At 47.2% G+C, this 27,539-nt stretch overlaps 1 protein-coding gene across 1 annotated transcript in view; it reads right to left on the bottom strand.

The window, feature by feature from the left end:
• The window catches only part of LOC121843309 (Golgi apparatus protein 1-like), a gene marked incomplete at both ends in the record, with an annotated part of 44,631 nt that extends 17,730 nt beyond the window's left edge, over positions 1-26,901 (bottom strand). The window contains 9 exons of the mRNA XM_042312905.1: positions 747-833; positions 3,143-3,280; positions 6,921-7,074; positions 7,648-7,749; positions 12,850-12,971; positions 26,166-26,218; positions 26,340-26,384; positions 26,542-26,556; positions 26,828-26,901. Coding sequence (XP_042168839.1) covers positions 747-833; positions 3,143-3,280; positions 6,921-7,074; positions 7,648-7,749; positions 12,850-12,971; positions 26,166-26,218; positions 26,340-26,384; positions 26,542-26,556; positions 26,828-26,901 — 790 coding nt within the window. The remainder of the gene's footprint in view (positions 1-746; positions 834-3,142; positions 3,281-6,920; positions 7,075-7,647; positions 7,750-12,849; positions 12,972-26,165; positions 26,219-26,339; positions 26,385-26,541; positions 26,557-26,827) is intronic.
• Between the last annotated feature and the right edge of the window lie 638 nt (positions 26,902-27,539).

Here is a 27,539-nt window from a genome sequence, read left to right as displayed (position 1 = left end):
GAGTGGCTTCCATCAGGTCACTACCATAAAGCCCTGATTGGTGAAGTGCTGCAGAGATAGTTGTCCTTCTGGAAGGTTCTCCAATCTCCACAGAGGAACTCTGTAGCTCTGTCAGAGTGACCATTGGGTTCTTAGTCACCTCCCTGACCAAGGCCCTTCTCCCCTGATTGCTCAGTTTGGCCGGGCGGCCAGCTCTAGGAAGAGTCTTGGTGGTTCCAAACTTCTTCCATTTAAGAATGATGGAGGCCACTGTGTTCTTGAGGAGCTTCAAAAATGTTTTGGTACCCTTCCCCAGATCTGTGCCTCGACACAATCCTGTCGTCTCTGAGCTCTATGGACAATTCCGTCGACCTCATGGCTTGGTTTTTGCTCTGACATGCACTGTCAACTGTGGGACCTCATATAGACAGGTGTGTGTCTTTCCAAATCATGTCCAATCAATTGAACTTAACACAGGTGGACTCCAATCAAGTTGTAGAAACATCAAGGATGATAAATGGAAACAGGATGACCTGAGCTCAATATCGAGTCTCAGAGCAAAGGGTCTGAAAACTTATGTAAATAAGGTATTTTTTAATACTATAGTATTATATAGTACTAATATAACATATACTATATAATATAGTAATAATATAGTTTAGTATTTGTATAATTTATTTTATCCAGTCTTTTTTGCTCATCTTTATCAGGGTAATTTTGGAGCCACAGTCCATCCAACATGAAGACAGACAGACAGACAGTGGTACCTCAGACTGCAGCTCTGTCAGGTTGCCCACCACCTCTCCACACCCTGACAGCAGGTCTTCCAGGTGGTCCTGCAGACACTCCAACTCCTAGAACACACACACCATCACACACACCGTCACACACCATCACACACACCATCACAATGCAGTCACACACACCATCACAACGCCATCACACACCGTCACACACACCGTCACACACACCGTCACACACACCGTCACACACACCATCACACACACCATCACACACACCATCACACACACCATCACACACCATCACACACACCATCACACACACCATCACACACACCGTCACACACACCATCACACACACACCATCACACACACCGTCACACACCATCACACACACCATCACACACACCGTCACACACACCGTCACACACACCGTCACACACCATCACACACACCATCACACACACCATCACACACACCATCACAACACCGTCACACACACCATCACAACACCGTCACACACACACCATCACACACACCATCTCCACACCATCACAACGCCTTCACACACACCATCACAACACCGTCACACACACCATCAAACACACCATCACAACGCCGTTACGCACACCATCACCACACCCTCACAACACCGTCACCACACCATCACACTCACCATCACAACGCCGTCACACACACCATCACAATGCCGTCACACACACCATCACCACACCATCACCATCCATCACACTCACCATCACCACACCATCACAACGCCGTCACACACACATCATCACACTCACCATCACCACACCATCACAACGCATCACACACCATCACAACACCGTCACCACACCATCACACATACCATCACACTCACCATCACCACACCATCACAATGCCGTCACACACACCATCACAATGCCGTCACACACACCATCAAATCACCGGCCACATTATTTGAAATGATGAAGCGTCCTGTAGTTCCCCAGAACAGTTGAGCCAGTCACAGGTTGTTTGTTAAACTCTGTTCTTCCCCCCTCTGCTCTGAACACATGCTGCTGTTCCTCCTCTGTTCTTCCCCCCTCTGCTCTGAACACATGCTGCTGTTCCTCCTCTGTTCTTCCCCCTCTGCTCTGAACACATGCTGCTGTTCTTCCCCCTCTGCTCTGAACACATGCTGCTGTTCCTCCTCTGTTCTTCCCCCTCTGCTCTGAACACATGCTGCTGTTCCTCCTCTGTTCTTCCCCCTCTGCTCTGAACACATGCTGCTGTTCCTTCTCTGTTCTTCCCCCTCTGCTCTGAACACATGCTGCTGTTCCTCCTCTGTTCTTCCCCCTCTGCTCTGAACACATGCTGCTGTTCCTCCTCTGTTCTTCCCCCTCTGCTCTGAACACATGCTGCTGTTCCTCCTCTGTTCTTCCCCCTCTGCTCTGAACACATGCTGCTGTTCCTCCTCTGTTCTTCCCCCTCTGCTCTGAACACATGCTGCTGTTCCTCCTCTGTTCTTCCCCCTCTGCTCTGAACACATGCTGCTGTTCCTCCTCTGTTCTTCCCCCTCTGCTCTGAACACATGCTGCTGTTCCTCCTCTGTTCTTCCCCCCTCTGCTCTGAACACATGCTGCTGTTCCTCCTCTGTTCTTCCCCCTCTGCTCTGAACACATGCTGCTGTTCCTCCTCTGTTCTTCCCCCTCTGCTCTGAACACATGCTGCTGTTCCTCCTCTGTTCTTCCCCCTCTGCTCTGAACACATGCTGCTGTTCCTCCTCTGTTCTTCCCCCCTCTGCTCTGAACACATGCTGCTGTTCCTCCTCTGTTCTTCCCCCTCTGCTCTGAACACATGCTGCTGTTCCTCCTCTGTTCTTCCCCCTCTGCTCTGAACACATGCTGCTGTTCCTCCTCTGTTCTTCCCCCCCTCTGCTCTGAACACATGCTGCTGTTCCTCCTCTGTTCTTCCCCCTCTGCTCTGAACACATGCTGCTGTTCCTCCTCTGTTCTTCCCCCTCTGCTCTGTGAACACATGCTGCTGTTCCTCCTCTGTTCTTCCCCCTCTGCTCTGAACACATGCTGCTGTTCCTCCTCTGTTCTTCCCCCTCTGCTCTGTGAACACATGCTGCTGTACACCACTTCCCCAGGTCAGTCAAACAGTGTGTGTGTATGTGTGTGTATGTGTGTGTGTGTGTATAACCTACCTGTCCCGTGCCAGTCTTGTCACTACACCACTTCCCCAGGTCAGTCAAACAGTGTGTGTGGTGTGTGTGTTACCTACCTGCCCCGTGCCAGTCTTGTCACTACACCACTTCCCCAGGTCAGTCAAACAGTGTGTGTGTGTGTATAACCTGCTCCTGTCCCGTGCCAGTCTTGTCACTCCCACCACTTCCCCAGGTCAGTCAAACAGTGTGTGTGTGTGTGTGTGTTACCTACCTGTCCCGTGCCAGTCTTGTCACTACACCACTTCCCCAGGTCAGTCAAACAGCGCTTCTGGAGATCAGGGTCTAGTTTCACATCTAGCGCCCTCTGGTGGAGGATCCTCTGTACCTCTACCTTACAGTCACGAGACAGCTAAACAACACACACAGGGAACACACACACACACAGGGAACACACACACACACACAGGGAACACACACACACACACACACACACACATACCAGTGGAAGGTCATTATTTATAACAGCACAGGTATCAGATGGGATGATCTTGTCAGACAATATTATAGCCATTTATGTCCATCAGATTCAGCACAGTAAGGAACGGGGCTTTAAAAACAATTACTGTCATTACCAACCACCAACCACCACCACCTACCACTGTCATTACCAACCACCACCAGCACTGTCATTACCAACCACCACCACCTACCACTGTCATTACCAACCACCAACACCTACCACTGTCATTACTAACCACCAACACCTACCACTGTCATTACCAACCACCACCACCTACCACTGTCATTACCAACCACCACTACCACTGTCATTACCAACCACCCCCACCACCACCTACCACTGTCATTACCAATCCCCACCACCACTGTCATTACCAATCCCCACTGTCATTACCAACCACCACTACCACTGTCATTACCTACCAACCACCACCCCCACCTACCACTGTCATTACCAACCACCACCACCCCCACCTACCACTGTCATTACAAACACCACCACTCATTACCAACCACCTACCACCACTTACCACTGTCATTACCAACCACCACCTACCACTGTCATTACCAATCCCCACCACCACTGTCATTACCAATCCCCACTGTCATTACCAACCACCACTACCACTGTCATTACCTACCAACCACCACCCCCACCTACCACTGTCATTACCAACCACCACCACCCCCACCTACTTGTCCGCACACACCCACTTCCCCAGTGTGTGTGTGTGTTACACTGTCATTACCAAACACCACCACTCATTACCAACCACCTACCACCACTTACCACTGTCATTACCAACCACCACCTAACACTGTCATTACCAACCACCTACCACCTACCACTGTCATTACCAACCACTGTCATTACCAACCACCTACCACTGTCATTACCAACCACCTACCACTGTCATTACCAACCACCTACCACTGTCATTACCAACCACCTACCACTGTCATTACCAACCACCTACCACTGTCATTACCAACCACCTACCACTGTCATTACCAACCACCTACCACTGTCATTACAACCACCTACCACTGTCATTACCAACCACCTACCACTGTCATTACCAACCACCTACCACTGTCATTACCAACCACCTACCACTGTCATTACCAACCACAACCACTCATTACCAACCACCACCATCAACACCTACCACTGTCATTACCAACAACCACCACCACCTACCACCGTCATTACCACCTACCACTGTCATTACCAACAACCACCACCACCTACCACCGTCATTACCAACCACCTACCACCGTCATTACCAACCACCTACCACCGTCATTACCAACCACCTACCACCATTACCAACCACCTACCACTCATTACCAACCACCTACCTCTGTCATTACCAACCACAACCACTCATTACCAACCACCACCTACCACTGTCATTACCAACAACCACCACCACCTACCACCTACCACTGTCATTACCAACCACCACCACTACCACTGTCATTACCAACCACCACCACCTACCACCACCTACCACTGTCATTACCAACCACCACCACCTACCACTGTCATTACCAACCACTACCACCTACCACTGTCATTACCAACCACTACCACCTACCACTGTCATTACCAACCACTACTGACATTACCAACCACTACCACCACTGTCATTACCAACCACTACTGACATTACCAACCACTACCACCACTGTCATTACCAACCACTACCACCACTGTCATTACCAACCACTACCACCACTGTCATTACCAATCACCACCACCACCTACCACTGTCATTACCAACCACCACCACTACTGTCATTACCAACCACCACCACCACCTACCACTGTCATGACCAACCACCACTGTCATTACCAACCACCTACCACTGTCATTACCAACCACCACCACCACCACCACCACCTACCACTGTCATTACCAACCACCACCACCTACCACCACCACTACCACCTACCACTGTCATTACCAACCACCACCACCACTACCACCTACCACTGTCATTACCAACCACCACCACCACTACCACCTACCACTGTCATTACCAACCACCACCACCACCACCTACCACTGTCATTACCAACCACCACCACTACCACCTACCACTGTCATTACCAACCACTACCACCTACCACTGTCATTACCAACCACTACCACCTACCACTGTCATTACCAACCACTACCACCACTGTCATTACCAACCACTACCACCACTGTCACTGTCATTACCACTACCAACTGACATTACCAACCACTACCACCACTGTCATTACCAACCACTACCACCACTGTCATTACCAACCACTACCACCACTGTCATTACCAATCCCCACCACCACCTACCACTGTCATTACCAACCACCACCACTACTGTCATTACCAACCACCACCACCACCTACCACTGTCATGACCAACCACCACTGTCATTACCAACCACCTACCACTGTCATTACCAACCACCACCACCACCACCACCTACCACTGTCATTACCAACCACCACCACCTACCACTGTCATTACCAACCACCACCACCACTACCACCTACCACTGTCATTACCAACCACCACCACCACCACCTACCACTGTCATTACTAACCACCACCACCACTACCACCTACCACTGTCATTACCAACCACCACCACCACCACCTACCACTGTCATTACCAACCACCACCACTACCACCTACCACTGTCATTACCAACCACCACCACCACTACCACCTACCACTGTCATTACCAACCACCACTACCACCTACCACTGTCATTACTAACCACCACCACCACTACCACCTACCACTGTCATTACCAACCACCACCACTACCACCTACCACTGTCATTACCAACCACCACCACCACTACCACCTACCACTGTCATTACCAACCACCACCACTACCACCTACCACTGTCATTACTAACCACCACCACCACCACTACCACCACCACTGTCATTTACTAACCACCACCACTACCACCACCACCACTGTCATTACCAACCACCACCACCACTACCACCACCACTGTCATTACCAACCACCACCACTACCACCTATCACTGTCATTACTAACCACCACCACCACTACCACCTATCACTGTCATTACTAACCACCACCACCACTACCACCTACCACTGTCATTACCAACCACCACCACCACTACCACCTACCACTGTCATTACCAACCACCACTACCACCTACCACTGTCATTACCAACCACCACTACCACCTACCACTTCATCATTACCAACCAACACCACTACCACTGTCATTACCAACCACCACCACTACCACCTACCACTGTCATTACAAACCACCACCACTACCACCTACCACTGTCATTACAAACCACCACCACTACCACCTACCACTGTCATTACCAACCACCACCACTACCACCTATCACTGTCATTACTAACCACCACCCTCATCTTCCTCACCACCATCTCCAACAACATGTGTTCTACCATAGTAGTAATGTGGAACCATGGGAACCAGTCCATCTTCGCTACTCCTGAATCTCTCACCCGTCGTCCCTGCTCCTCGGTGCGGTAGGCATGGCGATAGAGGCACGAGAACACGGCACCAGGTGGCATCAGCTCGCTGGTCTCATTCCAGCCGTGGGTGTGGCACAGCCGGGCAGCGTCACCCTGGCACTTCTTATACAGGATGGGGTCCAGTCTGGTAGAGGGAAGAGAGAGTTAGACAGCCTGACAGCCAGGGGGCAGTAGAGAGTTAGACAGTCTGACAGCCAGGGGTCAGTAGAGAGTGTCAGACAGTCTGACAGCCAGGGGGCAGTAGAGAGTGTCAGACCGACAGACAGGGGGCAGTAGAGAGTTAGTGTGGCGGGGCAGTAGAGAGTTAGACAGTGTGAGCTCCAGTAGTCTGCATTCACAGTCAGGGGTTAGGGGTCAGAGGTCCTGGTTGACTTACTTCCAGTCTCTAGAGATGAAGTACTGTAGCTCCAGTCGTCTGCTTTCACAGTCAGGGGTCAGAGGTCATGGTGACTTACTTCCAGTCTCTAGAGATGAAGTACTGTAGCTCCAGTCGTCTGCTTTCACAGTCAGGGGTCAGAGGTCATGGTGACTTACTTCCAGTCTCGAGAGATGAAGTACTGCAGCTCCAGTAGTCTGCGTTCAGTCAGGGGTTAGGGGTCAGAGGTCATGGTTGACTTACTTCCAGTCTCTAGAGATGAAGTACTGTAGCTCCAGTAGTCTGCGTTCAGTCAGGGGTCAGAGGTCGTGGTTGACTTACTTCCAGTCTCTAGAGATGAAGTACTGCAGCTCCAGTAGTCTGCTTTCACAGTCCTCCACCATCTTCTCTGTATACAGGTGCTCCATCAGGCAAGACAGGATCCTACACACACACACACAATATGGCAGACTTTATCAACCAATCAAAAAGGTCACAATAAATCCCAAGAGACACCATGACGTCGCCACAGAACTAGAGGTTCTGTTTCTATAGACGTCTCCTGACACGTCTAATGCAGCTTTTTACAAACATTATTTCATACATCTTTTTCTCCCCAATTTCGTGGTTTCCAATTGGTAGTTACAGTCTTGTCCCATCACTGCAACTACCGTACGGACTCGGGAGAGGCGAAGGTCGAGAGCCATGCATCCCCCGAAACACAACCCAACCGAATTTCTTTTTGACACAATGCCAAATTAACCCGGAAGCCAGCCGCACCAACGTGTCGGAGGAAACACCGTACACCTGGCGACCGTGTCAGCAGCGTGCACTGCGCCCGGCCCGCCACAGGGGCCGCTAGTGCGAGATCGGACAAGGACATCCCTGCCAGCCAAACCCCCCGCTAACCCGGACGCCGCTGGGCCAAACCCCCCGCTAACCCGGACGCCGCTGGGCCAAACCCTCCGCTAACCCGGACGCCGCTGGGCCAAACCCTCCACTAAACCCGAACATATTACTGACACCGTGCCGAACATATTACTGACACCGTGCCCAGCCTGAACATATTACTGACACCGTGCCCAGCCTGAACATATTACTGACACCGTGCCCAGCCTGAACATATTACTGACACCGTGCCCAGCCTGAACATATTACTGACACCGTGCCCAGCCTGAACATATTACTGACACCGTGCCCAGCCCGAACATATTACTGACACCGTGCCCAGCCTGAACATATTACTGACACCGTGCCCAGCCTGAACATATTACTGACACCGTGCCCAGCCTGAACATATTACTGACACCGTGCCCAGCCTGCACATATTACTGACACCGTGCCCAGCCTGCACATATTACTGACACCGTGCCCAGCCTGAACATATTACTGACACCGTGCCCAGCCTGCAGTGGTGGAAAAAGTACTCAATTGTCATACTTGAGTAAAAGTAAAGATGCACCACTGTTCAAAAGTTTGGGGTCACTTAGAAATGTCCTTGTTGAAAGAAAAGCACATTTATTGTCCATTAAAATACCATCAAATTTATCAGAAATACAGTGTAGACTTTGTCAATGTTGTAAATGACTATTGTAGCTGGAAACGGCTGATTTTTAATGGAATATCTACATAGGCGTACAGAGGCTCATTATCAGCAACCATCACTCCAGTGTTACAATGGCACGTTGTGAAGGCTAATCCAAGTTTATCATTTTAAAAGGCTAATTGATCATTAGAAAACCCTTTTGCAATTATGTTAGCACAACTGAAAACTCTTGTTCTGATTAAAGAAGCAATAAAACTGGCCTTTAGACTAGTTGAGTATCTGGAGCATCAGCATGTGGGTTCGATTACAGGCTCAAATGGCCAAAAACAAAGACCTTTCTTCTGAAACTCTTCAGTTTATTCTTGTTCTGAGAAATGAATGCTATTCCTTGCGAAAAATTACCAAGAAATTGAAGATCTCGTACAACTGTGTACTACTCCCTTCACAGAACAGTGCAAACTGTCTCTAACCAGCATAGAAAGAGGAGTGGGAGGCCCCGGTGCACAACTGAGCAAGAGGACAAGTACATTAGAGTGTCTAGTTTGAGAAACAGACGCCTCACAAGTCCTCAACTGGCAGCTTCATTAAATAGTACCAGCAAAACACCAACCTCAACGTCAACAGTGAAGAGGCGACTCCGGGATGCTGGCCTTCTAGGCAGAGTTGTAAAGAAAAAGCCATATCTCAGACTGGCCAATAAAATTAAAAGATTAAGATGGGCAAAATAACAGACACTGGACAGAGGAAGATTGGAAAAAAAGTGTTATGGAGAGATGAATCTAAGTTTGAGGTGTTTGGATCACAAAGAACATTCGTGAGACGCAGAAAAAATGAAAAGATGCTGGAGGAGTGAGCCATCTGTCAAGCCTGGTGGAGGAGTGAACCATCTGTCAAGCCTGGTGGAGGAGTGAACCATCTGTCAAGCCTGGTGGAGGAGTGAACCATCTGTCAAGCCTGGTGGAGGAGTGAACCATCTGTCAAGCCTGGTGGAGGAGTGAACCATCTGTCAAGCCTGGTGGAGGAGTGAACCATCTGTCAAGCCTGGTGGAGGAGTGAACCATCTGTCAAGCCTGGTGGAGGAGTGAACCATCTGTCAAGCCTGGTGGAGGAGTGAACCATCTGTCAGGCATGGTGGAGGCAATGTGATGGTCTGGGGGTGCTTTGGTGGTGGTGAAGTGGGAGATTTGTACAGGGTAAAAGGGATCTTGAAGAAGGAAGGCTATCACTCCATTTTGCAACACCATGCCAGACCCTGTGGACGGCGCTTAATTTCGCTACACTCGCATTAACATCTGCTAACCATGTGTATGTGACAAATAACATTTGATTTGATTTGATTTGATTTGGAGCCAATTTCCTCCTACAACAGGACAATGACCCAAAGCACAGCTCCAAACTATGCAAGAACTATTTAGGGAAGAAGCAGTCAGCTGGTATTCTGTCTATAATGGAGTGTCCAGCACAGTCACCAGATCTCAACCCTATTGAGCTGTTGTGGGAGCAGCTTGACCGTATGGTACGTAAGAAGTGCCCATCAAGCCAATCCAACTTGTGGGAGGTGCTTCAGGAAGCATGGGGTGAAATCTCTTCAGATCACCTCAACAAACTGACAACTAGAATGCCAAAGGTCTGCAAGGCTGTAATTGCTGCAAATGGAGGATTGTTTGGCGAAAGCAAAGTTTATTATTTAAATGAAAAATCATTATTTATAACCTTGTCAACGTCTTCACTATATTTCCTGTTCATTTTTCAACTCATTTCATGTATGTTTTCATGGAAAACAAAGACATTTCTAAATGACCCCAAACTTTTGACCCCAAACTTTTGACCCCAAACTTTAACCCCAAAAATGACTCAAGTGAAAGGTCACCCAGTAAAATACTACTTGAGTAAAAGGTCACCCAGTAAAATACTACTTGAGTAAAAGGTCACCCAGTAAAATACTACTTGAGTAAAGGTCACCCAGTAAAATACTACTTGAGTAAAGGTCACCCAGTAAAATACTACTTGAGTAAAAGGTCACCCAGTAAAATACTACTTGAGTAAAAGGTCACCCAGTAAAATACTACTTGAGTAAAAGGTCACCCAGTAAAATACTACTTGAGTAAAAGGTAACCCAGTAAAATACTACTTGAGTAAAAGGTCACCCAGTAAAATACTACTTGAGTAAAGGTCACCCAGTAAAATACTACTTGAGTAAAAGGTCACCCAGTAAAATACTACTTGAGTAAAAGGTCACCCAGTAAAATACTACTTGAGTAAAAGGTCACCCAGTAAAATACTACTTGAGTAAAAGGTCACCCAGTAAAATACTACTTGAGTAAAAGGTCACCCAGTAAAATACTACTTGAGTAAAAGGTCACCCAGTAAAATACTACTTGAGTAAAAGGTCACCCAGTAAAATACTACTTGAGTAAAAGGTCACCCAGTAAAATACTACTTGAGTAAAAGGTCACCCAGTAAAATACTACTTGAGTAAAAGGTCACCCAGTAAAATACTACTTGAGTAAAAGGTCACCCAGTAAAATACTACTTGAGTAAAAGGTCACCCAGTAAAATACTACTTGAGTAAAAGGTCACCCAGTAAAATACTACTTGAGTAAAAGGTCACCCAGTAAAATACTACTTGAGTAAAAGGTCACCCAGTAAAATACTACTTGAGTAAAAAAATACTACTTGAGTAAAAGGTAAAATACTACTTGAGTAAAAGGTCACCCAGTAAAATACTACTTGAGTAAAAGGTCACCCAGTAAAATACTACTTGAGTAAAAGGTCACCCAGTAAAATACTACTTGAGTAAAAGGTCACCCAGTAAAATACTACTTGAGTAAAAGGTCACCCAGTAAAATACTACTTGAGTAAAAGTCACCCAGTAAAATACTACTTGAGTAAAAGTCACCCAGTAAAATACTACTTGAGTAAAAGGTCACCCAGTAAAATACTACTTGAGTAAAAGTCACCCAGTAAAATACTACTTGAGTAAAGGTCACCCAGTAAAATACTACTTGAGTAAAAGTCACCCAGTAAAATACTACTTGAGTAAAAGTCACCCAGTAAAATACTACTTGAGTAAAAGGTCACCCAGTAAAATACTACTTGAGTAAAAGGTCACCCAGTAAAATACTACTTGAGTAAAAGGTCACCCAGTAAAATACTACTTGAGTAAAAGGTCACCCAGTAAAATACTACTTGAGTAAAAGGTCACCCAGTAAAATACTACTTGAGTAAAACCCAGTAAAATACTACTTGAGTAAAAGTCACCCAGTAAAATACTACTTGAGTAAAAGTCACCCAGTAAAATACTACTTGAGTAAGTCACCCAGTAAAATACTACTTGAGTAAAAGTCACCCAGTAAAATACTACTTGAGTAAAAGTCACCCAGTAAAATACTACTTGAGTAAAAGTGAAAAAGTATTTGGTTTTAAAAATACTTAAGTAGTACAAACCATTTCAAATTCATTATATTAATCAAACCATACGGCACGGTTTTCTGTTTTAAAAAAAACAAACATTTGCGGATAGCCAGAATGTCAAAATTTAACGAGTACTTCTGGGTGTCAGGTATGGAGTAAAAAGTACATTCTCTCTCACTGGGCCAATTGTGCGCCACCCTACGGGACTCCCAATCACGGCCGGTAGTGATACAGCCTGGAATCAAACCAGGGTCTGTAGTCACACCTCTAGCACTGAGATCCAGTGCCTTAGACCGCTGCACCACTCGGGAGCCTATTCCTGCCAGTGGCATGTTGTTCAAGACAAAGACAACAGTGATATTCCTGATAGGTAACAAACCCCTTTATTCTGAACTGACTGACACAGCAGGAAAGACACAGCTGGAGGTGCCTCCAACCATCACAGGTAGAAAAGACAGGTGTGCATTTACTCAGCGTCTGTGTGCATCTGAGATCACAGTACTCACAAATGTGTGTGTGCATGCGATTGTTCTTCTGTGTGTGTGTGTGTGTGTGTGTGTGTGTGTGTGTGTGATGGTACTCACATGGGGTCCCCGCTGCGGATGTGTTTGCAGGCCGTCTGGATAACAGACTCACAGGCTTCGTTCAGGGCCCGGTCTATCCTGTAGTCTGATCCAGGATCAGCTGACTGGATCAAGGTCTGGAGCTGAGGGACAATACTACTAGATTTACAATAACACCACTACTAGATTTACACCACCACTACTAGATCTACAATAACAATACTACTTTATTTACAATAAAACACTACTTTATTTACAATAACAATACTACTAGATTTACAATAACAATACTACTAGATTTATACTGTAAGGGCTCAGGCAGTGTATGAAAACACATACAGCCCCATCAGCCCCATCAGCCTCATCTCCAGTATATGAAAACACATACAGCCCCATCAGCCCCATCTCCAGTATATGAAAACACATACAGCCCCATCAGCCTCATCTCCAGTATATGAAAACACATACAGCCTCATCAGCCCCATCTCCAGTATATGAAAACATATACAGCCTCATCAGCCTCATCAGCCCCATCTCCAGTGTATGAAAACACATACAGCCTCATCAGCCCCATCAGCCTCATCAGGCCCATCAGCCTCATCTCCAGTGTAAAAACACATACAGCCTCATCAGCCCCATCAGCCTCATCAGGCCCATCAGCCCCATCTCCAGTGTATGAAAACACATACAGCCTCATCAGCCCCATCAGCCTCATCAGGCCCATCAGCCTCATCTCCAGTGTATGAAAACACATACAGCCTCATCAGCCTCATCTCCAGTGTATGAAAACACATACAGCCTCATCAGCCTCATCTCCAGTGTATGAAAACACATACAGCCTCATCTCCAGTATATGAAAACAGCCCCATCAGCCCCATCAGCCCCATCAGCCCCATCAGCCCCATCAGCCCCATCTCCAGTATATGAAAACACATACAGCCCCATCAGCCCCATCAGCCTCATCAGCCCCATCAGCCCCATCAGCCCCATCTCCAGTATATGAAAACACATACAGCCCCATCAGCCCCATCAGCCTCATCAGCCCCATCTCCAGTATATGAAAACACATACAGCCTCATCAGCCCCATCTCCAGTATATGAAAACACATACAGCCCCATCAGCCCCATCAGCCTCATCAGCCCCATCTCCAGTGTATGAAAACACATACAGCCTTATCAGGCCCATCAGCCTCATCAGCCCCATCTCCAGTATATGAAAACACATACAGCCTCATCAGCCTCATCTCCAGTATATGAAAACACATACAGCCTCATCAGCCTCATCTCCAGTATATGAAAACACATACAGCCTCATCAGCCCCATCAGCCCCATCAGCCCCATCAGCCCCATCTCCAGTATATGAAAACACATACAGCCTCATCAGCCCCATCAGCCCCATCTCCAGTATATGAAAACACATACAGCCTCATCAGCCCCATCAGCCCCATCAGCCTCATCAGCCCCATCTCCAGTATATGAAAACACATACAGCCTCATCAGCCCCATCAGCCCCATCAGCCCCATCTCCAGTATATGAAAACACATACAGCCTCATCAGCCCCATCTCCAGTATATGAAAACACATACAGCCTCATCAGCCCCATCTCCAGTATATGAAAACACATACAGCCTCAGCCTCATCAGCCTCATCAACCCCATCTCCAGTATATGAAAACACATACAGCCTCAGCCCCATCAGCCTCATCAGCCCCATCTCCAGTATATGAAAACACATACAGCCTCATCAGCCTCATCTCCAGTATATGAAAACACATACAGCCTCATCAGCCTCAGCCTCATCAACCCCATCTCCAGTATATGAAAACACATACAGCCCCATCAGCCTCATCTCCAGTATATGAAAACACATACAGCCTCATCAGCCCCATCTCCAGTGTATGAAAACACATACAGCCTCAGCCCCATCAGCCTCATCAGCCCCATCTCCAGTATATGAAAACACATACAGCCTCATCAGCCCCATCTCCAGTATATGAAAACACATACAGCCTCATCAGCCCCATCTCCAGTATATGAAAACACATACAGCCTCAGCCCCATCAGCCTCATCAGCCCCATCTCAGTATATGAAAACACATACAGCCTCATCAGCCCCATCTCCAGTGTATGAAAACACATACAGCCTCATCAGCCCCATCAGCCTCATCAGGCCCATCTCCAGTGTATGAAAACACATACAGCCCCATCAGCCCCATCAACCCAATCTCCAGTGTATGAAAACACATACAGCCTCATCAGCCCCATCTCCAGTGTATGAAAACACATACAGCCTCATCAGCCCCATCAGCCTCAGCATCTCAGTGTATGAAAACACATACAGCCCCATCAGCCCCATCTCCAGTATATGAAAACACATACAGCCTCATCAGCCCCATCTCCAGTATATGAAAACACATACAGCCTCATCATCAGCCTCATCAGTATGTATGAAAACACATACAGCCCCATCAGCCCCATCTCCAGTATATGAAAACACATACAGCCTCATCAGCCTCATCTCCAGTGTATGAAAACACATACAGCCCCATCAGCCTCATCTCCAGTATATGAACACACATACAGCCTCATCAGCCCCATCTCCAGTATATGAAAACACATAAAGCCTCATCAGCCCCATCTCCAGTATATGAAAACACATACAGCCTCATCTCCAGTGTATGAAAACACACAGCCTCATCAGCCTCATCTCCAGTATATGAAAACACATACAGCCTCATCAGCCCCATCTCCAGTGTATGAAAACACATACAGCCCCATCAGCCTCATCTCCAGTATATGAAAACACATACAGCCTCATCTCCAGTGTATGAAAACACATACAGCCTCATCAGCCTCATCTCCAGTATATGAAAACACATACAGCCCCATCAGCCTCATCTCAGTATATGAAAACACATACAGCCTCATCTCCAGTGTATGAAAACACACAGCCTCATCAGCCTCATCTCCAGTATATGAAAACACATACAGCCTCATCAGCCCCATCTCCAGTATATGAAAACACATACAGCCTCATCAGCCCCATCTCCAGTATATGAAAACACATACAGCCTCATCAGCCTCATCAGCCTCTCCAGTATATGAAAACACATACAGCCCCATCAGCCCCATCAACCCCAGTATATGAAAACACATACAGCCTCATCAGCCTCATCAGCCCCATCTCCAGTATATGAAAACACATACAGCCTCAGCCTCATCTCCAGTATATGAAAACACATACAGCCTCATCAGCCCCATCAGCCTCATCAGCCCCATCTCCAGTATATGAAAACACATACAGCCCCATCTCCAGTGTATGAAAACACATACAGCCCCATCAGCCTCATCTCCAGTATATGAAAACACATACAGCCCCATCAGCCTCATCTCCAGTATATGAAAACACATACAGCCTCAGCCTCATCAGCCTCATCTCCAGTGTAAAAACACATACAGCCTTATCAGCCCCATCAGCCTCATCAGTCTCCAGTGTATGAAAACACATACAGCCTCATCAGCCTCATCTCCAGTGTATGAAAACACATACAGCCTCATCAGCCTCATCAGGCCCATCTCCAGTATATGAAAACACATACAGCCTCATCAGCCTCATCTCCAGTATATGAAAACACATAAAGCCTCATCAGCCCCATCTCCAGTATATGAAAACACATACAGCCTCAGCCTCATCTCCAGTATATGAAAACACATACAGCCTCATCAGCCTCATCTCCAGTATATGAAAACACATACAGCCTCATCAGCCCCATCTCCAGTATATGAAAACACATACAGCCTCAGCCTCATCTCCAGTGTATGAAAACACACAGCCTCATCAGCCTCATCTCCAGTATATGAAAACACATACAGCCCCATCAGCCTCATCTCCAGTATATGAAAACACATACAGCCTCATCAGCCTCAGCCTCATCAACCCCATCTCCAGTGTATGAAAACACATACAGCCCCATCAGCCTCATCTCCAGTATATGAAAACACATACAGCCTCATCAGCCTCAGCCTCATCAACCCCATCTCAGTGTATGAAAACACATACAGCCCCATCAGCCTCATCTCCAGTATATGAAAACACATACAGCCTCAGCCTCATCTCCAGTATATGAAAACACATACAGCCCCATCAGCCCCATCTCCAGTGTATGAAAACACATACAGCCTCATCAGCCTCATCTCCAGTGTATGAAAACACATACAGCCTCATCAGCCCCATCAGCCTCATCAGGCCCATCTCCAGTATATGAAAACACATACAGCCTCATCAGCCCCATCTCCAGTATATGAAAACACATACAGCCCCATCAGCCCCATCTCCAGTATATGAAAACAAATACAGCCTCATCAGCCCCATCAGCCTCATCAGCCCCATCTCAGTATATGAAAACACATACAGCCCCATCAGCCCCATCTCCAGTGTATGAAAACACATACAGCCTCATCAGCCCCATCAGTCTCATCTCCAGTATATGAAAACACATACAGCCTCAGCCTCATCTCCAGTATATGAAAACACATACAGCCCCATCAGCCCCATCTCCAGTATATGAAAACAAATACAGCCTCATCAGCCCCATCTCCAGTATATGAAAACACATACAGCCCCATCAGCCTCATCTCCAGTATATGAAAACACATACAGCCTCATCAACCTCAGCCTCATCAGCCCCATCTCCAGTATATGAAAACACATACAGCCCCATCAGCCCCATCTCCAGTATATGAAAACACATACAGCCCCATCAGCCCCATGAGCCTCATCTCCAGTATATGAAAACACATACAGCCCCATCAGCCCCATCAGCCTCATCTCCAGTATATGAAAACACATACAGCCTCATCAGCCCCATCTCCAGTATATGAAAACACATACAGCCTCATCTCCAGTATATGAAAACACATACAGCCTCATCAACCCCATCTCCAGTATATGAAAACACATACAGCCTTATCAGGCCCATCAGCCCCATCAGCCTCATCTCCAGTGTATGAAAACACATACAGCCTCATCAGCCTCATCTCCAGTATATGAAAACACATACAGCCTCATCTCCAGTATATGAAAACACATACAGCCCCATCAGCCTCATCTCCAGTATATGAAAACACATACAGCCTCATCAGCCCCATCAGCCTCATCAGCCCCATCTCCAGTATATGAAAACACATACAGCCCCATCAGCCTCATCAGCCCCATCAACCCCATCTCCAGTATATGAAAACACATACAGCCTCATCAGCCCCATCTCCAGTATATGAAAACACATACAGCCTCATCAGCCCCATCAGCCTCATCAGGCCCATCTCCAGTATATGAAAACACATACAGCCTCATCAGCCCCATCTCCAGTATATGAAAACACATAAAGCCTCATCAGCCCCATCTCCAGTATATGAAAACACATACAGCCTCAGCCTCATCTCCAGTATATGAAAACACATACAGCCTCATCAGCCCCATCTCCAGTATATGAAAACACATACAGCCCCATCAGCCTCATCAGCCTCATCAGCCCCATCTCCAGTATATGAAAACACATACAGCCTCATCAGCCTCATCTCCAGTATATGAAAACACATACAGCCCCATCAGCCCCATCAGCCTCATCAGCCCCATCTCCAGTATATGAAAACACATACAGCCTCATCTCCAGTATATGAAAACACATACAGCCCCATCAGCCCCATCAGCCTCATCAGCCCCATCTCAGTATATGAAAACACATACAGCCCCATCAGCCTCATCAGCCCCATCAACCCCATCTCCAGTATATGAAAACACATACAGCCTCATCAGCCCCATCTCCAGTATATGAAAACACATACAGCCCCATCAGCCCCATCAGCCTCATCAGGCCCATCTCCAGTATATGAAAACACATACAGCCTCATCAGCCTCATCTCCAGTATATGAAAACACATACAGCCTCATCAGCCCCATCTCCAGTATATGAAAACACATACAGCCCCATCAGCCCCATCACCAGTATATGAAAACACATACAGCCCCATCAGCCCCATCAGCCTCATCTCCAGTATATGAAAACACATACAGCCTCATCAGCCTCAGCCTCATCAGCCCCATCTCCAGTATATGAAAACACATACAGCCTCATCAGCCTCATCTCCAGTGTATGAAAACACATACAGCCTCATCAGCCTCATCTCCAGTATATGAAAACACATACAGCCTCATCAGCCCCATCAGCCTCATCAGCCTCATCTCCAGTATATGAAAACACATACAGCCTCATCAGCCCCATCAGCCTCATCAGCCCCATCTCCAGTATATGAAAACACATACAGCCTCATCAGCCCCATCTCCAGTATATGAAAACACATACAGCCCCATCAGCCCCATCAGCCCCATCTCCAGTATATGAAAACACATACAGCCCCATCAGCCCCATCAGCCCCATCTCCAGTATATGAAAACACATACAGCCCCATCAGCCCCATCAGCCCCATCAGCCCCATCTCCAGTATATGAAAACACATACAGCCTCATCAGCCCCATCTCCAGTATATGAAAACACATACAGCCCCATCAGCCCCATCTCCAGTATATGAAAACACATACAGCCCCATCAGCCCCATCTCCAGTATATGAAAACACATACAGCCCCATCAGCCCCATCAGCCCCATCAGCAGCCCCATCTCCAGTATATGAAAACACATACAGCCCCATCAGCCCCATCAGCCCCATCTCCAGTATATGAAAACACATACAGCCCCATCAGCCTCATCTCCAGTATATGAAAACACATACAGCCCCATCAGCCTCATCTCCAGTATATGAAAACACATACAGCCTCATCAGCCCCATCTCCAGTATATGAAAACACATACAGCCCCATCAGCCCCATCTCAGTATATGAAAACACATACAGCCCCATCAGCCCCATGAGCCTCATCTCAGTATATGAAAACACATACAGCCCCATCAGCCTCATCAGCCTCATCTCCAGTGTATGAAAACACATACAGCCTTATCAGCCCCATCAGCCTCATCAACCCCATCTCCAGTGTATGAAAACACATACAGCCTCATCAGCCCCATCAGCCTCATCAGGCCCATCTCAGTATATGAAAACACATACAGCCTCATCAGCCCCATCTCCAGTATATGAAAACACATAAAGCCTCATCAGCCCCATCTCCAGTATATGAAAACACATACAGCCTCAGCCTCATCTCCAGTATATGAAAACACATAAAGCCTCATCAGCCCCATCTCCAGTATATGAAAACACATACAGCCTCAGCCTCATCTCCAGTGTATGAAAACACACAGCCTCATCAGCCCCATCTCCAGTATATGAAAACACATAAAGCCTCATCAGCCCCATCTCCAGTATATGAAAACACATACAGCCTCAGCCTCATCTCCAGTGTATGAAAACACACAGCCTCATCAGCCTCATCTCCAGTATATGAAAACACATACAGCCCCATCAGCCTCATCTCCAGTATATGAAAACACATACAGCCTCATCAGCCTCAGCCTCATCAACCCCATCTCCAGTGTATGAAAACACATACAGCCCCATCAGCCTCATCTCCAGTATATGAAAACACATACAGCCTCAGCCTCATCAACCCCATCTCCAGTGTATGAAAACACATAAAGCCTCATCAGCCCCATCTCCAGTATATGAAAACACATACAGCCTCAGCCTCATCTCAGTATATGAAAACACATACAGCCCCATCAGCCCCATCTCCAGTGTATGAAAACACATACAGCCTCATCAGCCTCATCTCCAGTGTATGAAAACACATACAGCCTCATCAGCCCCATCAGCCTCATCAGGCCCATCTCCAGTATATGAAAACACATACAGCCTCATCAGCCCCATCAGCCTCATCAGGCCCATCTCCAGTATATGAAAACACATACAGCCTCATCAGCCCCATCTCCAGTATATGAAAACACATACAGCCCCATCAGCCCCATCTCCAGTATATGAAAACACATACAGCCTCATCAGCCCCATCTCCAGTATATGAAAACACATACAGCCCCATCAGCCCCATCTCCAGTATATGAAAACACATACAGCCTCATCAGCCCCATCTCCAGTATATGAAAACACATACAGCCCCATCAGCCCCATCTCCAGTATATGAAAACACAATACAGCCTCATCAGCCCCATCAGCCTCATCAGCCCCATCTCAGTATATGAAAACACATACAGCCCCATCAGCCCCATCTCAGTATATGAAAACACATACAGCCTCATCTCCAGTGTATGAAAACACATACAGCCTCATCAGCCCCATCAGCCTCATCTCCAGTATATGAAAACACATACAGCCTCAGCCTCATCTCCAGTATATGAAAACACATACAGCCCCATCTCCAGTGTATGAAAACACATACAGCCCCATCAGCCTCATCTCCAGTATATGAAAACACATACAGCCTCATCAGCCTCATCTCCAGTATATGAAAACACATACAGCCCCATCAGCCCCATCTCCAGTATATGAAAACACATACAGCCCCATCAGCCTCATCTCCAGTATATGAAAACACATACAGCCTCATCAGCCCCATCTCCAGTATATGAAAACACATACAGCCTCATCAGCCCCATCTCCAGTATATGAACACACATACAGCCCCATCAGCCTCATCTCCAGTATATGAAAACACATACAGCCTCATCAGCCCCATCTCCAGTATATGAACACACATACAGCCCCATCAGCCTCATCTCCAGTATATGAAAACACATACAGCCCCATCAGCCCCATGAGCCTCATCTCCAGTATATGAAAACACATACAGCCTTATCAGCCTCATCAGCCCCATCTCCAGTGTATGAAAACACATACAGCCCCATCAGCCCCATGAGCCTCATCTCCAGTATATGAAAACACATACAGCCTCATCAGCCTCATCAGCCCCATCTCCAGTATATGAAAACACATACAGCCTCATCAGCCTCATCAGCCTCATCAGGCCCATCTCCAGTATATGAAAACACATACAGCCCCATCAGCCCCATCTCCAGTATATGAAAACAAATACAGCCTCATCAGCCCCATCTCCAGTATATGAAAACACATACAGCCCCATCAGCCTCATCTCCAGTATATGAAAACACATACAGCCTCATCAACCTCAGCCTCATCAGCCCCATCTCCAGTATATGAAAACACATACAGCCCCATCAGCCTCATCTCCAGTATATGAAAACACATACAGCCTCATCAGCCCCATCTCCAGTATATGAAAACACATACAGCCCCATCAGCCCCATGAGCCTCATCTCCAGTATATGAAAACACATACAGCCTCATCAGCCCCATCTCAGTATATGAAAACACATACAGCCTCATCTCAGTATATGAAAACACATACAGCCTCATCAGCCCCATCTCCAGTATATGAAAACACATACAGCCTTATCAGGCCCATCAGCCCCATCAGCCTCATCTCCAGTGTATGAAAACACATACAGCCTCATCAGCCTCATCTCCAGTATATGAAAACACATACAGCCTCATCTCCAGTATATGAAAACACATACAGCCCCATCAGCCTCATCTCCAGTATATGAAAACACATACAGCCTCATCAGCCCCATCTCCAGTATATGAAAACACATACAGCCTCATCAGCCCCATCTCCAGTATATGAAAACACATACAGCCCCATCAGCCTCATCAGCCTCATCAGCCCCATCTCCAGTATATGAAAACACATACAGCCTCATCAGCCTCATCTCCAGTATATGAAAACACATACAGCCCCATCAGCCCCATCTCCAGTATATGAAAACACATACAGCCTCATCTCCAGTATATGAAAACACATACAGCCTCATCTCCAGTATATGAAAACACATACAGCCCCATCAGCCCCATCTCCAGTATATGAAAACACATACAGCCTCATCAGCCTCATCTCCAGTATATGAAAACACATACAGCCTCATCAGCCACATCTCCAGTATATGAAAACACATACAGCCCCATCTCCAGTATATGAAAACACATACAGCCCCATCAGCCTCATCAGCCTCATCTCCAGTGTATGAAAACACATACAGCCTTATCAGGCCCATCAGCCCCATCAGCCTCATCAGCCCCATCTCCAGTGTATGAAAACACATACAGCCTTATCAGGCCCATCAGCCCCATCAGCCTCATCAGCCCCATCTCAGTATATGAAAACACATACAGCCCCATCAGCCTCATCAGACCCATCAACCCCATCTCCAGTATATGAAAACACATACAGCCTCATCAGCCCCATCTCCAGTATATGAAAACACATACAGCCCCATCAGCCCCATCAGCCTCATCAGCCCCATCTCCAGTATATGAAAACACATACAGCCTCATCAGCCTCATCTCCAGTATATGAAAACACATACAGCCTCATCAGCCCCATCTCCAGTATATGAAAACACATACAGCCCCATCAGCCCCATCCCCACCAGTATATGAAAACACATACAGCCCCATCAGCCCCATCAGCCTCATCTCCAGTATATGAAAACACATACAGCCTCATCAGCCTCAGCCTCATCAGCCCCATCTCCAGTATATGAAAACACATACAGCCTCATCAGCCTCATCTCCAGTGTATGAAAACACATACAGCCTCATCAGCCTCATCTCCAGTATATGAAAACACATACAGCCCCATCAGCCCCATCAGCCCCATCTCCAGTATATGAAAACACATACAGCCTCATCAGCTCCATCAGCCTCATCAGCCTCATCTCCAGTATATGAAAACACATACAGCCTCATCAGCCCCATCAGCCTCATCAGCCCCATCTCCAGTATATGAAAACACATACAGCCTCATCAGCCCCATCTCCAGTATATGAAAACACATACAGCCCCATCAGCCCCATCTCCAGTATATGAAAACACATACAGCCCCATCAGCCCCATCAGCCCCATCAGCCCCATCTCCAGTATATGTAAACACATACAGCCCCATCAGCCCCATCAGCCCCATCTCCAGTATATGAAAACACATACAGCCTCATCAGCCCCATCTCCAGTATATGAAAACACATACAGCCCCATCAGCCCCATCTCCAGTATATGAAAACACATACAGCCCCATCAGCCCCATCAGCCCCATCAGCCCCATCTCCAGTATATGAAAACACATACAGCCCCATCAGCCCCATCAGCCCCATCTCCAGTATATGAAAACACATACAGCCCCATCAGCCTCATCTCCAGTATATGAAAACACATACAGCCCCATCAGCCCCATCTCCAGTATATGAAAACACATACAGCCCCATCAGCCCCATCAGCCCCATCTCCAGTATATGAAAACACATACAGCCTCATCAGCCCCATCTCCAGTATATGAAAAACACATACAGCCCCATCAGCCCCATCAGCCCCATCAGCCCCATCTCCAGTATATGAAAACACATACAGCCCCATCAGCCCCATCTCCAGTATATGAAAACACATACAGCCCCATCAGCCCCATCTCAGTATATGAAAACACATACAGCCCCATCAGCCCCATCTCCAGTATATGAAAACACATACAGCCCCATCAGCCCCATCTCCAGTATATGAAAACACATACAGCCCCATCAGCCCCATCAGCCCCATCAGCCCCATCAGCCCCATCTCCAGTATATTCTACTCCCATCTCCAGTATATTCTACTCCCATCTCCACATTCTAGTCAGTGGGAACAGCAAATACAGATCTTTAGAAACCAGACAAGAGTTGAGCTGCTCATCCTATTTGCTGTGTATCTGTACGTGTGTCTATGCATCCCTGTTTCCAGTGTGTGTGTGTGTGTGTGTGTGTGTGTGTGTGTATCTGTACGTGTGTCTATGCATCCCTGTTTCCAGTGTGTGTGTGTGTGTCTGTGTCTGTGTCTGTGTGTGTGTGTCTGTGTCTGTGTCTGTGTATCTGTACGTGTGTCTATGCATCCCTGTTTCCAGTGTGTGTGTGTGTCCAGTATTCATACCCCTTGACTTATTCTACATTTTGTTGTTACATCCCCGATTCACACCCCCCAGTCAATACTTTACATCCGTATTCACACCCGAGTCAATACTTTACATCCGTATTCACACCCCAGTCAATACTTTACATCCGTATTCACACCCCCGAGTCAATACTTTACATCCGTATTCACACCCCGAGTCAATACTTTACATCCGTATTCACACCCCTGAGTCAATACTTTACATCCGTATTCACACCCCCGAGTCAATACTTTACATCCGTATTCACACCCCCGAGTCAATACTTTACATCCGTATTCACACCCCCGAGTCAATACTTTACATCCGTATTCACACCCCCAAGTCAATACTTTACATCCGTATTCACACCCCCGAGTCAATACTTTACATCCGTATTCACACCAGAGTCAATACTTTACATCCGTATTCACACTCGTGAGTCAAGCACCTTTAGCAGCGAATACAGCTGAGTGCAGTTCTGGGTCTAAGAGATTTCCACACCTGGAATGTCCAACATTTGCCCATTATTATTTTCTAAATTCTTCAAGCTCTGTCAAATTGGTTGTTGATCATTACTAGACAAGCCTTTTCAGGTCTTGCCAAAGATTTTCAAGTAAATTTAAGTTAAAACTGTAACTCGGGCCACTCAGGAACATTCACTGTCTTCTTGGTAAGCAACTCCAGTGTAGATTTGGCCTTGTGTTTTAGGTTATTTTCCTGCTGAAAAGGTGAATTCATCTCCCAGTGTCTGGTGGAAAGCAGACTAAACCAGGTTTTCCTTTAGGATTTTGCCTGTGCTAATAGCTCCATTCCATTCCTGAAAAACTCCCCGGTCCTTAACGATGACAAGCATACCCATAACATGATGCAGCCACCACTATGCTTGAAAATATGTAGTGTTACTGAGTAATGTGTTTTATTGGATTTGCCCCAAACATAACTTTTTGTCCTGACTACAAAGTGTTCATCTCTTTACCACATTTTTTGCAGTATTACTTTAGCACCTTGTTACAAACATGTTTTGGAATATTTGTATTCTGTACAGACTTCCTTCTTTTCACTCTGTCATGTAGGTTAGTATTGTGGAGTAACTACAATGTTGTTGATCCATCCTCAGTTTTCTCCTATCACAGCCACTAAACACTAACTGTTTTACAGTCACCTTTGATGGTGAAATCTTCATTTTTAATTCATTTGAAAAAAACAACTTAAATCCATGTTAGGTTGTAACACAACAAAATGTTGAAAAAGTCCAGGGGTGTGAATACTTTCTGAAGGCACTGTCGTCAGCGTGCGCGGTGTCGCCAGTATGCAATGTGTCGCCAGTGTGCATCGTCTCACCGCGCTCTGACAGAGTCCGTCCACTGTGCTTCCCTTGTCCCCCCCGGCCCACCCTCATTAGACAGTGGAGGGTACGTCCTTTCCTGTGGAGTCCGGAGCAGTGGGTCTCGATCTCCCCTCTACAGTGGAGCACTATTTCTGGACTCAGAGAGAAATCCTCTATCAGCATCCTACGGTACTCCAACATCTCCCCCTGGCAGTCCTCAGACACTGTACGACCTGGGGAGAGAGGGGTGGATAGGTTAGAGAGGCATTCAGACCAGCATCCTGGGGAGACCTGGGGAGAGAGTAGGGGATAGGGTTGAGAGGCATTCAGACCAGCATCCTGAGGAGACCTGGAGAGAGAGGAGGGGATAGGGTTGAGAGGCATTCAGACCAGCATCCTGGAGACCTGGGGAGAGAGGATGGGATAGGGTTGAGAGGCATTCAGACCAGCATCCTGAGAGACCTGGGGAGAGAGTAGGGATAGGGTTGAGAGGCATTCAGACCAGCATCCTGAGGAGACCTGGAGAGAGAGGAGGGGATAGGGTTGAGAGGCATTCAGACCAGCATCCTGAGGAGACCTGGAGAGAGAGGAGGGGATAGGGTTGAGAGGCATTCAGACCAGCATCCTGAGGAGACCTGGAGAGAGAGGAGGGGATAGGGTTGAGAGGTATTCAGACCAGCATCCTGAGGAGACCTGGGGAGAGAGGAGGGGATAGGTTGAGAGGCATTCAGACCAGCATCCTGAGGAGACCTGGAGAGAGAGGAGGGGATAGGGTTGAGAGGCATTCAGACCAGCATCCTGGGGAGACCTGGGGAGAGGGAGGGGATAGGGTTGAGAGGCATTCAGACCAGCATCCTGGGGAGACCTGGGGAGAGAGGAGGGGATAGGGTTGAGAGGCATTCAGACCAGCATCCTGAGGAGACCTGGGGAGAGAGGAGGGGATAGGGTTGAGAGGCATTCAGACCAGCATCCTGGGGGAGAGAGGATGGGATAGGGTTGAGAGGCATTCAGACCAGCATCCTGGGGAGACCTGGGGAGTACGACCTGGGGAGAGAGGAGGGGATAGGGTTGAGAGGCATTCAGACCAGCATCCTGAGGAGACCTGGGGAGAGAGCTCGGTTAGAGAGGCATTCAGAAAGTATTCAGACCCACGTTTTCCACATTTTATGTGAGACTTTTTCTAAAAAGTAATTTTTCCCCCATCAATCTACACACAAAACCCCATAATGACAAAGAGAAAACAGATTTGACATAAGTATTCAGACCCTTTGCTATGAGATTAAATTGATCTCAGGTGCATCCTGTTTCCATTGATCATCCTTGAGATGTTTCTACAACTTGATTGGACTCTACCTGTGGTAAATTCAACTGATTGGACCTGATTTGGA

The sequence above is a fragment of the Oncorhynchus tshawytscha genome, unplaced genomic scaffold, assembly GCF_018296145.1.
Source record: "Oncorhynchus tshawytscha isolate Ot180627B unplaced genomic scaffold, Otsh_v2.0 Un_contig_1299_pilon_pilon, whole genome shotgun sequence".
Lineage (NCBI taxonomy): Eukaryota > Metazoa > Chordata > Actinopteri > Salmoniformes > Salmonidae > Oncorhynchus > Oncorhynchus tshawytscha.
This window is presented reverse-complemented; position numbering and strand designations above follow the sequence as displayed.